Source organism: Xyrauchen texanus, chromosome 30, assembly GCF_025860055.1.
Source record: "Xyrauchen texanus isolate HMW12.3.18 chromosome 30, RBS_HiC_50CHRs, whole genome shotgun sequence".
In the NCBI taxonomy this organism is placed as follows: domain Eukaryota; kingdom Metazoa; phylum Chordata; class Actinopteri; order Cypriniformes; family Catostomidae; genus Xyrauchen; species Xyrauchen texanus.
This window is the reverse complement of record NC_068305.1, coordinates 35,274,219-35,291,596: the sequence shown is the minus strand read 5'-3', so window position 1 is coordinate 35,291,596 and position 17,378 is coordinate 35,274,219. Positions and strand designations below refer to the sequence as shown.

Here is a 17,378-nt window from a genome sequence, read left to right as displayed (position 1 = left end):
GAAGACCTATTTGTGACCGAGCTTTAACTTTATGGCTGACGTCTTGAGATGTTGCTTCAATATATCTACATTATTTACCTTCCTCATGATGCAGTCTATTTTGTGAAGTGCACCAGTCCCTCCAGCAGCAAAGCACCCCCAAAACATGATGCTGCCACCCCCATGCTTCACAGTTGGGATGGTGTTCTTCAGCTTGCGAGCCTCACCCTTTTTCCTCCAAACATAACGATGGTCATTATGGCTAAACAGTTACATTGTTGTTTCATCAGACCAGAGGTCATTTCTCCAGTATGATCTTTGTCCCCATGTGCACTTGCAAACTGTAGTCTGGCTTTAAGGCGGTTCTGGAGCAGTGGCTTCTTTGCTGAGCAGCCTTTCAGGTTATGCAGATACAGGACAATTTTTTAGTGTGGATATAGATACTCATCTACCTGTTCCCTCATTCATCTTCACAAGGTCCTTTGCTGATGTTCTGGGATTGATTTGCACTTTTCGCACCAAACTACGTTCATCTCTAGGAGACAGAATGCGTCTCCTCCCTGAGCGGATATGATTGCTGCATGGTCCCATGGTGTTTATACTTGCATGCTTTGTTTTTTTATACAGATGAACTTGGTACATTCAGGCATTTGGAAATTTCTCCCAAGGATGAACCAGACTTGTGGAGGTTCACAATTTTTTTTTTCCTGAGGTCTTGACTGATTTTTTGGATTTTCCCATGATGTCAAGCAAAGAGGCACTGAGTTTGAAGGTAGGCCTTAAAATACATCCACAGGTACACCTCCAATCAGAAGCTAATTGCCTAAAGGCTTGATATTTAGATTTCCATTTCCAAGCTGCTTAAAGGCACAGTTAACATAGTGTATGTAAAATTCTGACCCACTGGATTTGTGATATAGTCAATTAAAAGTGAAAAAACCTGTCAGTAAACAATTGTTGGAAAAATGACTCATGTCATGCACAAAGTAGATGTCCTAAACGACTTGCCAAAACTATAGTTTGCTAATATGAAATCTGTGGCGTGGTTAAAAATTTGTTTTAATGACTTCAACCTAAGTGTATGCAAACTTCTGACTTCAACTGTAAATTATATTCAGTAATGAAATACCAGAAATGTCCCTGAAGTGCTCAACTGTCCTACTGCACAGCAATGAACAAGACAGTAGCAATGAATTCAATAGTTTCTAATGAGGAAGACAATTTTGTAAGAGTTGTGTCAATCACTAAACAAGTGGAATTTTGCCTTTATAACAATATTAACAATTATACCAAACAAATTCACAGTAATGAAAAACAAAATGTGATGCTCACAGCAAAAGCTTCATGAAACTCAAACACATCGATGTCGTTCATGGTTAGACCACTCTTCTCCAAGACCTTTGGAGTGCCATAAGTCGGTCTGAGAATTAATCAGAAAAGAGTATGTGTTAGAGAGACAGAGATAAAGAGAAAACAACGGGGAATGTCATATTTACATATGAATATCTTACTAAAGAATTAGAGAGAGGTCAATATTGGACCAATACTTTCTATTACAACTGATACAGATTATTTATTTGCAGAAAACCTTTTATTAAATGTATTTTATCCTTTTGACCACCAATTAAATAAATAGTCATTAGGCAACAACAGTAAAAGCATGCGTTAATATATATATTTTTTTAAATATATAATTTTTTTGATTAAGTCAAAAGTGTAAATATTGATAAAAACAAATTGGAATATTGGGGAATTGATAAGCGATTGAGCGGAAAAGTGTGATTTTTTTTTTATATTTAAATATTGTGAAATTGATAATTAAGTAGAAAAGTTTAAATATTGGTAAAAATATTAGAATATTTGGGGAACTGATAACCTATCAAGTACAAAGTTGTAAATATTGGTAAAAAAAAATGTTATGTTATTGGAATATTGGGAAATTCATAGCCAATTAAGTATAGAAGTTTGAACATTGGTAAAAAAAAAAAAAAAATATCAGAATATTTTGGAATTAATAGCGGATTAAATGGAAAAAGTGTGAATACTGGTAATTAATAAAGTAAAGAATATTTGCATATTGATAACTGATGAAGTCGGAAAAAAAATCGGAATATTTGGGAAAAGAAAAAGTAAATAGTGAAATTAATAATTAGGTAGGATGAAAAGAATATTTATAAAAATATTAGAATACTTGGGGAATTATAACCGATAAAGTAGAAGTGTGAATATTGTTCAAAAATATTGGAATATTGGGGAATTTATAGGCGATTTAGTAGAAAGGTGTAAATGTTGGTAAAAACAATTTTCAGAATATTTGGGAGAAACTAATTTTGTGGAAAAAAAATTATATTAGGGGGGAAAATATACTGAAATAGTTGGGGAACTGATAACCGATAAAGTAGATAAGTATGATTATTTGTAAAAAATACTGGAATATTAGGGAATTGATAACCGAAAATGTGAATATTGGTCAACCTAATTCATCTACAGGATAACTATTGAGTGACTTGGTGATTTTCAATCTTTTTACTTTACTTGCATAGAGCAATGTTGGATCATTCAGAAAAGATTGTGACTGCTGCTACCCATAAGAAGAAAAACACAATACTTTCTAAGAGAAATCTACACTGGAGTATCCTTATTTAACTGCAGAATGTAGGAATATCAATCAAAGTTGTACGACATGCTGTGTTCCACTACAACACTAACACAACAATAATACAATCCACAGCACAAAACCTCATACTCCTGACAGAGAGAGAGAAAAGAAGAAAAAACAGGCAGAATCTCACCCGAGAAGCAGCTGGTCTTTTGGGTCTTGAGACACGTACACAAAATCTCTAAAGATGAAATAAAAAGACGCATTAGAATATGAACAATAACACAGCGAGCCACTGTTTGCTGTGGCCCACATGATATTTGCCTGCTGTAAATTTCGATAATTGTAAATTATTCCATGTCTCTCTAGAATACTTGATTCTGATTGGTCAATCACAGCTGTCTGTGGTCAATATTTTTGTATAATGCCCTCTAGACTGTATAACTGATGTCCCAGCCAACTGAATTCATATAGAGCAATGTTAGTTTCATGTCTCTTTTTTCAATCTGCCCTTTTTATATAGTGACAGATTTTTTTTTCATTCATTTTTAATGTCAGAAATGTTATTATTATTGTACCTGAGATATGCTTTGGGCTTGTAACCCAAAGCAAGAGCTTTCTCTTCTGACATGATCAAGACTGCAGATGCACCATCAGTCTGAGAAAAGACACACACACACACACACACACACACACACACACACACACACACACACACGTTCATATGTGAGTGAGAGTACTGACTGAATTTCCTTTAAAAATAAAGAGCTGATAAAAGCTAATAAAATGAATATTTAATCATCTGGTGGATAACTGACCAAGAAGGAGGAATTTGCAGCCGTCACAGTGCCGTGAGGTTTGATGAAGGCAGGTTTCAGTCTGCTCAGCTGTTCCATGGAGGAAGGACGGATCCCATTGTCTTTGGACACAATATCTTTCCCTGTGACACACACACACACATCATTCACATGAACCAACATAACTGCTCAAATCAAAGCTTCCTGCTTGACAAAACTATCTCAAGTGTAAAATGTGCAGTAATCTAGTTTTTCTGTCCAAATTGCATGCTCTTGCATATGCTGAATCAATTCAAACGAACAACAAAAACAAAACCTTCTCACTGTAAAGAGCTGAACAGAATAATATTGTACTTATTGCTCACCTGGCACTTTGACGTTGATGATGTCACTGAGCAGCATGTTATCTTGCGCTTTCTTGGCGAGAGTGTGAGATCGCAGCGCAAACTCATCCTGCTCCAAGCGTGTGACACCAAACGCAGCGGCCAGACGGTCTGCCGAGTGACCCATCGTCTCCGCGGTGGAGAATTCAGCTACAGCCGGCAGCTAAACACACAGAAATACATACAGACAATGTTTCAGGAGTGCTTAGCAACTGTAATCAGCCTTGAGCTAATGAACTATTACTTAGCAGAACAACTGATTATGTTTATTATTACTTACACATTTAATTAATGAGCATTGTTGTCTTATATTGATTCTGACATTGAATAAAAGCAATAAACCCCTCAATGCCATGCGCTACCTTTACAATGGGGTAAAAAATCTGCTTAGCGTGACACGTCATGCCTAATATCTTGTATTGTAAAATGGTAAAATCACAGGGGTAATTACTTTCAACAGTGTGAACAATGTTGTCATGTTGTCAAGATTGTGTTCCCCGCACACGAGGTGTGCTACAGGTAATATGTGAGGTGTATTATGGGTAATGTAGTACCTCAGGTGCGAGGTGAGCGAGGCGGATGGAGCCCAGCAGAGAGAGTCGGGCGCCGAGGGTCTTCGCCTTGTTGAGTGACAGCATCGTCTTCCTCATCTTGCGGCTGTGGCGAATCGGAACGTCAGACATAAACTCGACTCCACCAGCAACCACGACATCGCACTGACCAGCAGCAATCAAACCAACAGCTAGAAAACAAATCAACACATCAATAAAAACATGTTGGTCTTGAGTGATTTTGTTCAGTCTGTGGCAGAATATAATTGAACTAAAATAGGTGATACATCATCCATAAAATGTGTGTAACATATGAATTTATTAACTCAATAAATCTATGTCCTAGTCACATTTCGCCTGAAAATCAAAAGAAACAAAAAATATATGTATAATTTTCATAAAGGTAAATTAAGCCCGTTTTAAAGGCTAGAAAGGATTTTTGCATTGTGACATTTTTTATATTTTCTTCTCATAAAAGATGAATTTTCTAAAATAGCATCTCACAACATTCACCACTGATTAGACAAAAAAATAAAATAAAAAAATGTATCCCAATAAATCGATAAAAAAAGTTTCATGATAACATTAAATATGTAGTTGATGTTACATTGTTTAAAAGAACCATGTGGAAAAATTAGTTAAAATGTAAGTAAATAAATGTTTCAATATGATGGAAAAATCACTGAACTGAAGTTTTTAACTGATAACACCATTAACATGAAATCAAGGGACAATTCAATTTCTTATTATTATTTAAATTATTAATTACTTATTTTGCTTAGCATTTTTGCACACTTGTTATGCCTTACACTAATGCTTGACTTGAGAAAACAAAAGGAGTAAAAGATGAACACGTTTTAAAAATCTGTACATTTACATTTTTTCATGTAGTTGACAAATACAAATTCTATAAATGTAAAAAAAAAAATCTGTACCCAATATAGTCAAATCATATTATTTAAAGTTCACCCAAAAATGAAAATTCTCATAATTTACTCAATCTCATGATATCCCAGGTGTGCATGACTTTATTTCTTCACCAGAACACATATGAAGAAAAATAGAAAAATATCTCAGCGCAGTAGGTCCTTAAAATGCAAGTGAATGGAGATTTCTCTTTTGAAGCTCCAAAAATCACAGACAGTCAGCATAAACGTCATCGATACGACTCCAGCAGTTAAATTAATGTCTTCCAAAGCGGCACGATCAGTTTGGTGCGAAAGATCAATATTTAAATACTTTTTAACTATTAAACAGCGCTTCACGAGAGTCCAAGCGGGCTCTTGTGTGACGTATTTGTGTTGCCATGGATACTGATGTAATCTCACGTTCTCCACTCGGTTGAGACATCCAGGAAAAGCGTGCACGCTTTATAAGTCACGCGCGCACACACACACACACACACAATTGTGAGTAAAGAAAAAGATCAATACAGATCTAAACCAAAATCAACCAAGCTACTGTACAGCATTCAATCTACTCGTAATACTGCTCTTGCTGCTGTGACACACACATGCATCAGTTCTCGCATGCGTAATGCTGCTCATCAGAAGCATGAGTTAGAGTAAAAAAAAAAGTACTTAATGATTTATCTTTTTTACACCAAAAGCAACCGTGTCACTTCAGAAGTCATTAAAGGGGCATTCAGTAGTTCTCTAGCTAGCGTTAGCATTGCTCTTCTGCGTGTACATTTATTTTAATCCCCTTTTCTCCCAATTATGTAATGCCCAATTCCCACTACTTGGTAGGACTTCATGGTGGCGCGGTTACACACCTCAAAACAGGTGGTGGAGGACAAGTCTCTTTTTACCACTATTCGCTTCAGAGACAGTCAATCCACGCTTTTTATCACATGGCTCGTGACACGTGGAGAATCACAGCATGTGGAGGCTCATGTTATGCTCCGCGATCCACGCACAATTTACCACACGCCCCATTGATAGCAAGAACCACTAATCGCAACCACGAGGAGGTTACCCCATCTGACTCTACCCTCCCTAGCAACTGGGCCAATTTGTTTGCTTAGTAGACCTGTCTGGAGTCACTCAGCACGCCCTGGATTCAAACTCACGACTCCAGGGGTGGTAGTCAGCGTCAATACTCACTTTGAAATATAATTTGCATTAGGAAAATGTCGGAGTTTGAGGACTTTTTTTTTATTTAGTTTTTTAAGTTATTTATTACTACTATAATATAATTGCTTTGCCTAAAAGCAAATGTCAGAATTCGAGCGACCAGACTGCTACCGTTAAGGACAGATTGTTATTGTTCCTAATATCAATAATCTTTGGAGACTGTCTAAATTTCACGCTATTTTTAAAGAGTTATTAATTTTATTAGAGAACTGCAAAGCGTAAAATAAACCTCAATTATCTAGCGATACAGAATGTCATGGTAAAGAAAATATTATAATTTTTTTGATGATCAAATTTAGTATCTACATGAATACTGTATTTGCAGAACTCATTTTGTTTCCAAGCAAACCAATGTCATGGTTTACTTATAATCCAAGACAATCGCTGTGCCAAGCTACTAAACAAATGCCGTACCAATGTTTTTTGCCTTTGCCGGTCTTTCTGTCTTCTTGCTTCTGACCTTTTTCCGCTTCTTCGGCAGTTCAACTACTGAATCTCCCGTTGTCTCTGCTTATAAATCATGATAAAAGGATGTCCCATTGTCTCCAAACAACACTGCGCTAAGCATAGCCAAGCATTTCTACATACTGTAGGCAGCAGCCAATGAGCGTGAGGATTTACCAAATACACCTTTAATTCAACTGTTGGTGTCGTATGGATGACGTTCATGATGACTTTTTGTGATTTTTGGAGCTTCAAAAGATAAATCTCCATGCACTTGCATTTTAAGGATCTACTGAGCTAAGATATCTTTCTAATTTTCTTCAAATGTGTTCAGGTGAAGAAAGTCATACAACTCTGGGATATCATTAAGCTGAACTATCCCTTTAATAAAAGGTTAGGTTATTTTATGAATTGACACTTAGAAGGTTATAGAATGACTATTTTAAATCTTTTTCATGACTGAAATTCAAGGGGCATGTGTGTCACCATATTTTGATAATGACCCATCTGCTGTAATGTCATTCATTTATGATGTATTTTCGTTTTTTAATAATCTATAATTATAATAAAATGATCTATAATGAGATTCTATGAGAATAATGGGAGTTACAAAGAACTTTAACCAAAATGTCTGTATGAATTACAGTAATGAGTCTTGTGGTTAAAATGTCAATCTGTGCTTCATTGTTATGGGGAAAAAATGCTAAATTTCATAAAATAAGCTAAATTTTCTTTATGCAAACATTTCATATGATTTTGGGGTGAAATGTGACCTGATGTTCGTGACACTACAGACACTTTGTGTAAGTGTGCTCATTCATTACCTGTAGTCATGGCTTGGTTGGAGGAAATACACGCCATAGTCACTGTGTGAGCAGGAATCTTATCAGAGAATCCAGCACCAAGTGCCGCCTACAGGAAAACATTCAAATTGAATGAAAAGCTTAAAATCATTACTAAACAATTTCATACTCAGAAGCATGTGCCCAATTTAAAAGCCGAAATCACCAACTAGGACTGGGTAATAATATTGATTTTCCGATGCATCGCGATCTTCATTTGAAAGATCTTTATAACGATTCTTAAATCCCAAGATCAGTCTTTTACTTTAATCACAATCCGCCACTACAATGCAAGTAAATCACTCATACATTTTGCTATGGAACAAAAAATATCTATGATTAGCCACTGGCTGGTAAATGTTCAGATTTCACTCACTAGTGACTGAGTAGTATAGTGGGTTGATAGTAAATTTTGGTTTGACTCCTTCAGTGTGTGTGTCCAACAAACGCCACACAATCTATTAGTTATTGAATAATGACTCTTAATACACTCTCTATTATTTAAAGTCAGTTGTTAATCAAAAGAACAAAAATGAAACACGTAATGCTAATCATGAATAGCAGGGATGAGGAAAAGCCGTTTGAGTCTCTCTCTCTTTAATATGTGCTCATTTAAAGATGCTCTTTATAGATTTGCCGGTTCTCTTAAAGAGACAGTACCGATTTTCAGCACGTGTTCAAGAAATCAATGTAAATACTTGTATATAGTACAAATTATGCATGTAAATAATAAACATGTAACAAAATATAATATTTGCAAATATAATATTTATTTATTGCATAAATTATTTATGTTTTAATTTTGAAAAGCTAAAATGTGACAAATTATGCAAAAACGAATTAAATATAATTATTAAAATGAACATTTCCTTAACGTACCTAGTTGGAAGGTCCCCTGTATAATTAACAGCATTAGTTGGGAGAGAGTTTCTTTCATATGCAAGCAAAGTGGACATTCTAACTGAAATTTACACATGAATTTATATCGAATCTAAATTTGAAATGGAAAATCTGTATCAATATCCAGCTCTACCAATAACAACGCAAAAACATTTGTTTGCTGTAATATTCTGTGGAATGAAAAATCTAGACAGATGCTTGACCTCTTGGCCACCCTAAACTTTAAAATTCTGTTCAGCAGTCTATCATTAAAATAATCTGACAGGAGTCTGACCTCTCTGGCCACATTACTGGTCTTCACTTCCTGAATGACCGTTCCATAGACGATATAATCAACAACGTCTTGCGATACACCAGTTTTGTTCAGCAGACCCCTGAAAAAACACACACACACACACACACACACAATATTAAATGATGTATAATTAAATGAGTTGGCTATGTGTAGGTGATGAGTATATATATATATATATATATATATATATATATATATTCTATGAATATTAGGGGTATAAACAATATTGTATCATAATGTATCTTACAACACGTCGCTCACGAGTCAATCCAATATGTATCGTACGACACATAAACAAATATTGTGTAATTAAAACAAAGCAGCGCAATATTAAGAGCTGCAAAACAGTCTCCTCCCCAGAGAGGCGGCACTGAGAGCTCACAGGAGCAACAGATCTACAGTATGTAGGCGAGAAGATCGATGGCAAATGCCAAGTAGTTTGTAGCATTACAGCTTGTCAAATTTGCCAAACAAAGGTGTCATGTCCCAGCACTACATTACATCAAACAGATCGTTTTTTTTATAAACACAATAGCAAAGTTGTGCCTCTCCCAGATGACACCCATCATGGCACTCGCATGTAACAAAAACAAGCTTATTCATATATCACACAATGTAAGAAATCCCCGATTACATGAGACTTATTATTCTCTAGATTTTACGTCAAAATGTAAACATAAGAGAACACTTGCGCACATGTTATAAGCCAGTAATATGGCCAGTAAAGTTTACATGCAAAGCGAAACCGGCAGAAGAGGACAACAAATTATGAATGCCAATCTGTTTTTGCTCAAGCTGCTAAATAATATTGAATAATAAACATACACTCACCACGTCATTAGGTACACCTGTAAAACTACATTTTCAATCAATTATCTAATCAGCCAATCACGTGGCAGCAGTGCAATGCATAAAATCACACAAATACGGGTCAGGAGCTTCAGTTAATGTTAACATCAACCATCAGAATGGGGAAATAATGTCTCCGTGATTTAAAAAAGAAATCTCAGTGATTTGGAGCATGGCATGATTGTTGGTGCCAGACGGGCTGGTTTGAGTATTTCTGTAACTGCTGATTTCCTGGGATTTTCATGCACAACAGTCTCAAGAGTGTATAGAGAATGGAGCAAAAAAACTAAAAACCTCCAGCGAGCGGAAGTTCTGTGGGTGAAACCGGCTTGTTATTGAGGTCAGAGGAGAATGGCCAGACGGGGCCAAACTGACAGGAAGGCAGTGGTGGACAGTAACGAAGTAAATGTAATTCGTTACTGTACTTAAGTAGCTTTTTTGCGTATCTGTACTTTACTGAAGTATTTAAATTTGGGGAGACTTTTACTTTAACTCCACTACATTTCAATGTCAAATATCTTACATTTTACTCTACTACATTTTCAAAATCAGTCGTTCCTTTTTATTTATGAGTGGATAAAAACGTAACTGGTCAAACGAGCCACCAATCACAGTACAGCGCGCGCGCTTTGTTTTGAACTTGCCTTGGCGGCATCTACTAAGCGCGAACCAGGGGTGCGTTTCCCAAAAGCATCGTTAGCCAACTATGGTCGCAAGTTCCGTCGTTATCATCAAAGTTCAACGAGTCGGTGTTTCCCGAAACCATCGTTCCAACGAACATTCGCAAACAGCATCGCAGAGTTGTGTGGTTGGAACGACAGCTCTCGACCTGTGGTTAGAAGCAGAGTTTCTTGTTATTATAACATGTGGGCTTAATAAATTATTATCTTGAGCCAAATAAGCAAGATGACATTCAGTACAATCAGTATTTTTTATTTAGAAGACATACAAATGTCCTTTATGTCTTTTAGTTTGTCAATAGATTTAAAGCACCGTTTTTGAAGAGTGCACATGTGTGAACGTGCTCTAGTGCGTAAGAACGAGCCTATGATTGAATCTGGAAATAAAGCAAATAACTGAGAAAAATATGATATAGTCCTCAGATGACATGTCCGTAATTTATAGCAAAACATCTAGCATTAATTCGATCGCAAACAGATTCATTAAAAGTAGTTTTTACTCCACCACATGTGTGACATCATTAACCAACGTGGTTGAACAACCAATTTGCGACAATACGGTTTCGGGAAACAGTCGTGACTAGCAAGTTGATTTCTTCAACAGTGCATCGTACTACGGTAGTGGAGCAGCAAGTAACGTCGTTGTACGGGAAACGCACCCCAGAGCCGTTAAATATGAGAGTTGTGAACATAGACGGTTGCGACAGTGATCTCGCTTGTCATTTTATTAATGGATTGGTGTGCCAAGAGTGACATTAGTCTTCATGTAGACTGAGTTAAGCAAGAGTCTTGTGACAAATTATAATAGGACATTATGGCCATAAAAAATCATAGTACTTGGATACTTAAGTACATTTGAAGGCAAATACTTTTGTACTTTTACTCAAGTGAATGTTTAAAGGCAGCACTTCTACTTTTACTTGAGTATCTTTACTTTAACTCAAGTACACGGTATGTGTACTTCGTCCACCACTGCAGGAAGGTGACAGTAACCTAAATAACCTTATGTGACAACAGTGCCATGCAGAAAAGCGTTTCTGACCATACAACACATTGAACATTGAGGCGGATGGGCTACAGCAGCAGAAGACCCCTCCGGGTACAACTACTGTCACCTAAGAACAGGAAACAGGCTGCAGTGGGCACAGGCTCACCAAATCTGGACAGTAGACGATTGGAAATAAACATTGCCTGGTCTGACATGCAGATGGTAGGGTCAGAATTTGGTGTAAACAACATGAATCCATGGATCCATCCTGCTTTGTCAACGGTTTAGGCAAGAGGTGGTGGTGTATTTAGGCACATTAATACCAATTCAGCATCTTTTAAAAGGTACAGCATACCTGAGTATTGTTGTTGACCATGTGCATAACTTTATGACCACGGTCTACCCATCTTCTAATGGCTACTTCCAGCAGGATAACGCATCATGCCACAAAGCACACGTCATCTCAAACTGGTTCCAGAAACATGACAATGAGTTCAGTGTACTCCAATGGTCACCAGACCTCAATCCAATAGAGCACCTTTGGGATGTGGTGGAACAGGACTTTCACACTATGAATGTGCAGCTGACAAATGTGTGATGCTCTCATGTCAGCGTGGAGCAGAATCTCTAAGGAATGTTTTCAGCACCTTGTTGAATCCATGCCACGAAGCATTCAAGCCGTTCTGGGGCAAAGGTGGTCCTACACAGTATTAGAGAGGTGTACCCAATAAAGTGGTTGGTGAGTATATATCGTAAAACCATAGGTCTGGTTCTTTTTTCACCACTAAATAACACTGAAAGAAGCTTGTTTTCCCTTGCTACAGTCACTTTAGCTTTCTCTAGGGGCTTTAAGACATTAACAGGAATTTTCCTGTATTGAACATTTTCATAAAATTTGTTCGGCGGTCCGAAATTGCAGCTGCCGAAGCAAATTATATGATATAAAGTGCCAAACACAAGAAGAATAAGAGCTAAATATGCTTCTCATGTGGTGGTATGCGGATGTGCGCGGGGTAACTGAAGACCGGTATCACTTGCGAACCGCACGATCCACTGAGAATCTCTCGTGCAAATGATGCTGCCACTCAATGGATGTTTTTTTTTTTTAAATGCAAGGATTTTGTAAGAAATAGATCAATATTTACAAAAAATTTTTTACTAAAAATTCACTAGGGATGAGGTCAAGCGTGTTGGCAAGCTCACGAGAGAACTGACACATGAAATACGAAAACAACGAAAGCGCAGTGTTGGAGCATAGATATCATACATAGATGCTCATTCAGCTGGTTTGGATACGTCAACTGCAGTGCCATCTTTGAACGGTCAACAAGGAGAGCTATTTTAAAATGGTTTGAATGCAAGTGAATGGAGCTCCTTGCACAAACCACTGCATAAACTGCTTTTGTGTGGCTAAAGTATTGCAGTCCATATAAACAGCTGCTAATAAGAGACATTACTTAGACCTCTGGAATCGTATGGATTATTTTTATGAAGGCTATATGTACTTTTTGGAGCTTCAAATATTTGGCACCCATTCACTTGCATTTTATGGACCAACAGAGCTGAAGACAGACAATCAACATCTGGGATGGCATAAGTGTGAGTAAATTATGAGAGAATTTACATTTTTGGGTGAACTATTCCTTTAAGGCATAATTTTCTATAAAGCTGCTTTTAAACAATGTGTATTATGAAAAGTGCTACACAAATTTTTCTCAAGAAAAATGTGAAAATTGTTAGTTCATATGTGTTTTTCTCATTACAATCAAAGAAAATAAATGCAGCGCTGTTTAAGTTACTCTATTATACTGCTCTACTTTTTATTGCCAAGGTCAGACAAAGTCTGACAAAGAGCTGTATATATATATATATATATATATATATATATATATATATATATATATATATATATCTAAATACTGTATATACGCATGTTTGTGAGGTAACATACTGTAATGCAGCTCTGGCCAGATCATGAGGCATCAGATCAGCATATCTAATGATAAAGACAGAAAGACACAAGATAGAGTAAAGGGACACAGATTGTCAGATCTGCAAACATTTCCATAGTAATACTTCAACATAAACAATATCTGAATCATTCATTTTGCACTCATCAGCATCTGGTAATGGATTAGATGAAAAATGATAGTTCTCTAGCCCCACAATCCCTTTTAAACAACTTCAACACAAACACAGACACACTTACGTAGTGCCGGACAGGAGGAAGGGGGTTCGGACACCATCAACCAAAACAATGTTCTTCACTCCTGGTCTGGCTAGAGTCTTCTTGCTTTTTGCTGTTTGTTTATAACAGACAGAAAAAGATTCACAAAGTGTCTGTAAATAATCATAATACTTGAAAATGAAGCCAATGATGTGCTATTGTGAATTCAAGTTTTAAACTTTACATTCTGTTCAAATGCATCACAACTAGACTGAACACTGAGATGATTCCCTTTGAGATGAATGGGAGTGTTTCTCCAGGTATTACAGACATCCTTATGTAAAACAGAGTGTAATGATTACATTATGATTGCATGATGAAACTTACCTTGAGCTTGCAGATGGGCAGATGTGCTGAGAGACCGTGAAGCTGGAGAGAGAATGAGAATCATGTATTAATATTGAGTATTTCAGTGGTCTGCACAATACAAAGTTTATCATCTTGCCACTGTTGAAATATCAAGGTGTCTTACCGAACAGGACGGCTCGCGCAGATGCCACCGGACCGCTCCTCAGAGAATTCCTCAACATATATGCCATCTTTAACTTCCTGTAACATTTAAAGTAATCAGTCACTTTAGATGAAGAGGATAATTCAGGTCTTTACTCATAATCTGATGAATTATAAATTTGAATCTTTTGCTAAATAAATTAATCTTGCTAAAAAATGCTAAAAGCAAGGGCATGCAAAGAAAAGTGCAACTATATGGAAACGTGCCCCATCAGCACATACAAATTGTTGTCAACTTCATATAATTTGTATAATAATAAACTTTATTCCTCATCAAACCTCATCTGGTGAATATAGGCTATAAAAAGCTGAATTGGGTAAATATTTCATATAGAGCATTTTAACAGGTTGTAGAGATTTTCAATGGGGTTCAGGTTTGAAGATTGGGCTGGCCATGACAGGGTTTGATCCAGTGGTCCTCCATCCACACATTGATTGACCTGTCTGTGTGGCATGGAGCGTTGTCCTGCTGGAAAAATCAAATCCTCTGAGTTGGGGAACATTGTCAGAGCAAAAGGAAGTGAGTTTTCTTCCAGGATACCCTTGACCGTTGCTTGATTCATGCGTCCTTCACAAAGACGAATCTGCCTGTTTCCAGCTTTGCTGAAGCACCTCCAGATCATCACCGATCCTCCACCTGTTCTTCTAATGATTAGATGGAGTCCTGGAGAGGCCTTCAAGCCAGTGTCTCGCACCCACTGTGAAATTTGGTGGAGGCTCGGATCAAGACCCTGTCATGGCCAGCCCAATCTCCAGACCTGAACCCCATTGAAAACCTCTGGAATGTGATCAAGAGGAAGATGGATGGCCACAAGCCATCAAACAAAGCTGAGCTGCTTGAATTTTTGCACCCGGATTGGCATAAAGTCACCCAACAGCAATGTGAAAGACCGGTAGAGGGCATGCCAAGACGCATGAAAGCTGTGATTGAAAATCAGGATTATTCCACCAAATATTGATTTCTGAACTCTTCCTAAAACTTAAGTATTGTGTTGGTTAAAAATGAACTTCTTTTCTTTGTATTATTCGTGGTGTGATTCTATTTTGTTATTTTTACCAGTTGTCATTTTCTGCAAATAAATGCTCTAAATGACTATATTTTTAGAAATGTTGTCAGTACTTTATAGAATAAAACAACAAATTTCATTTGACTCAAACACATTCCTATAAATAGTAAATTCAGAGAAACTGATCATTTTGCAGTGATACTTTTTTCCAGAGCTGCATATCTATACACACACACACACACACACACACACACACACACACACACACACACACACACACACACAGCCAAAAGTTTGGAATAATGTACAGATTTTGATCTTATGGAAAGAAATTGGTACTTTTATTCACCAAAGTGGCATTCAACTGATCACAATGTATCAGTCAGGACCTTAATAATGTGAAAAATGACTATTACAATTTGAAATAAATGTTCAGAACTTCTTAAACTACTTCAAAGAGTTTTCATCAAAAAATCCTCCATGTTCAGCAATGACAGCTTTGCAGATCCTTGTTATTCTAGCTGTCAGTTTGTCCAGATACTCAGGTGACATTTCACCCCACACTTCCTGTAGCACTTGCCATAGATGTGACGGTCTTGTCAGGCACTTCTCATGCACCTTACAGTCTATCTGATCTCACAAATGCTCAATGGGTTCCGTAACACTCTTTTCCAATTATCTGTTGTCCAGTGTCTGTTTTTCTTTGCCCACTTTAACCTTTTCTTTTTCAAAAGTGCCTTTTTCTTTGCAATTCTTCCCATAAGGCACCCCTGAGTCTTTGCTTTACTGTTGTACATGAAACTGGTGTTGAGCGGGTAGAATTCAATGAAGCTGTTAGCGGAGGACATGTGAGGTGTCTATTTCTCAAACTAGAGGCTCTGATGTACTTATCCTCTTTTTAGTTGTACATCTGGCCTTCCACATCTCTTTCTGTCCTTGTTGGAGCCAGTTGTTCTTTGTCTTTGAAGACTGTAGTGTACACCTTTGTATGAAATCTTCAGTTTTTTGGCAATTTCAAGAATTGTATAGCCTTCATTCTTTAAAACAATGATTGACTGACGAGTTTCTAGAAAAAGCGGTTCCTTTTTTGCCATATTTGACCTTAACACATGCCAATCTATTGCATACTGTGGCAACTCAAAAACAAACACAATGTTAAGCTTCATTTAATGAACCAAATAATTTTCAACTGTGTTTGATATATGTGTTTTTCTAGTAACAAATGATCAATTTAGCATGAATACTCAAGGATAAGGTGTTGGGAGAGATGGCTGCTGGAAATGGGGCCTGTCTAGATTTGAACAAAAATGAGTTTTTTTCAGATATTGATGGTGCTGTTTTTAACATCAGTAATGTCCTGACTATACTTTGTGATCAGCTGATTGCCTTTTGAAACAGCAAGATCTGTACATTATTCCAAACTTTTGGCCGCTAGTGTGTGTGTGTGTGTGTGTGTGTGTGTGTATTGCATATATATATATATATATATATATATATATATATATATATATATATGCACAGTATATGTTCATAAGTAAATGATTAGTGATAATGCACGTATTTCTGAGACAAATGGGGGGTGTATGCGTGTGAATATATGTGACCCTTCACCTACATCTGTCAGCCGGTTGTACAAGGACAAATACGCTACGACATTAAACGTCTATACAGCTGCTCAAACTCTTGGTATCATTATAAAAGAAATATAAAAACAACACTAAAAATCTGATCACATAACCATAAATAATATTAAAAACACAGCCATGAAGCACAAATCAAACTTTAGCACACAACAGGATAGTGAACATTCACCCTCCTGCATGTCAAATAGTGTGTAAGATTTTCATCAGGCTTTATCATGTACACCCAGAGAGTCTATTGTTGTATAAGTGTATAAATGTAAATCTTTGTACCTGTTATTGTCGTGAAGGTGAAGAGAGTTTGATGTTTGATGTGTCGCGTCTCTGCCCAATGACTACAGCAGTGCACGAGCCTAAGGACCCCGCTGATTCCTAGCAGACCGAAACACTGCCTGAGCAAAATAAATAAAACAAATAATAATAATTAAAATTTTAGAGCTCCTTGGAATGCAAACGAATAATTCACATTATATTTGTTTTGGCATTAATTAAATATTTGTAAACTTTTTAGTAATTCTAAAATAGAATAAAAAATTTTTTATGATTGTCTTT

At 36.7% G+C, this 17,378-nt stretch overlaps 1 protein-coding gene across 2 annotated transcripts in view; it reads right to left on the bottom strand.

The window, feature by feature from the left end:
- The window catches only part of LOC127623832 (trifunctional enzyme subunit beta, mitochondrial-like), an 18,804-nt gene extending 1,602 nt beyond the window's left edge, over positions 1 to 17,202 (bottom strand). For both annotated transcript variants that reach the window (XM_052098383.1, XM_052098384.1), the window contains exons 1-13: positions 17,100 to 17,202; positions 14,142 to 14,218; positions 13,997 to 14,038; positions 13,652 to 13,742; positions 13,394 to 13,438; positions 8,905 to 9,004; positions 7,713 to 7,800; positions 4,313 to 4,500; positions 3,741 to 3,921; positions 3,397 to 3,518; positions 3,157 to 3,236; positions 2,772 to 2,819; positions 1,312 to 1,399 (exon numbers count right to left, since the gene is read on the bottom strand). In XM_052098383.1, the coding sequence (XP_051954343.1) occupies positions 1,312 to 1,399; positions 2,772 to 2,819; positions 3,157 to 3,236; positions 3,397 to 3,518; positions 3,741 to 3,921; positions 4,313 to 4,500; positions 7,713 to 7,800; positions 8,905 to 9,004; positions 13,394 to 13,438; positions 13,652 to 13,742; positions 13,997 to 14,038; positions 14,142 to 14,208 (1,140 nt within the window). In that variant the 5' untranslated portion in view covers positions 14,209 to 14,218; positions 17,100 to 17,202. The remainder of the gene's footprint in view (positions 1 to 1,311; positions 1,400 to 2,771; positions 2,820 to 3,156; positions 3,237 to 3,396; positions 3,519 to 3,740; positions 3,922 to 4,312; positions 4,501 to 7,712; positions 7,801 to 8,904; positions 9,005 to 13,393; positions 13,439 to 13,651; positions 13,743 to 13,996; positions 14,039 to 14,141; positions 14,219 to 17,099) is intronic.
- Positions 17,203 to 17,378: the final 176 nt, after the last annotated feature.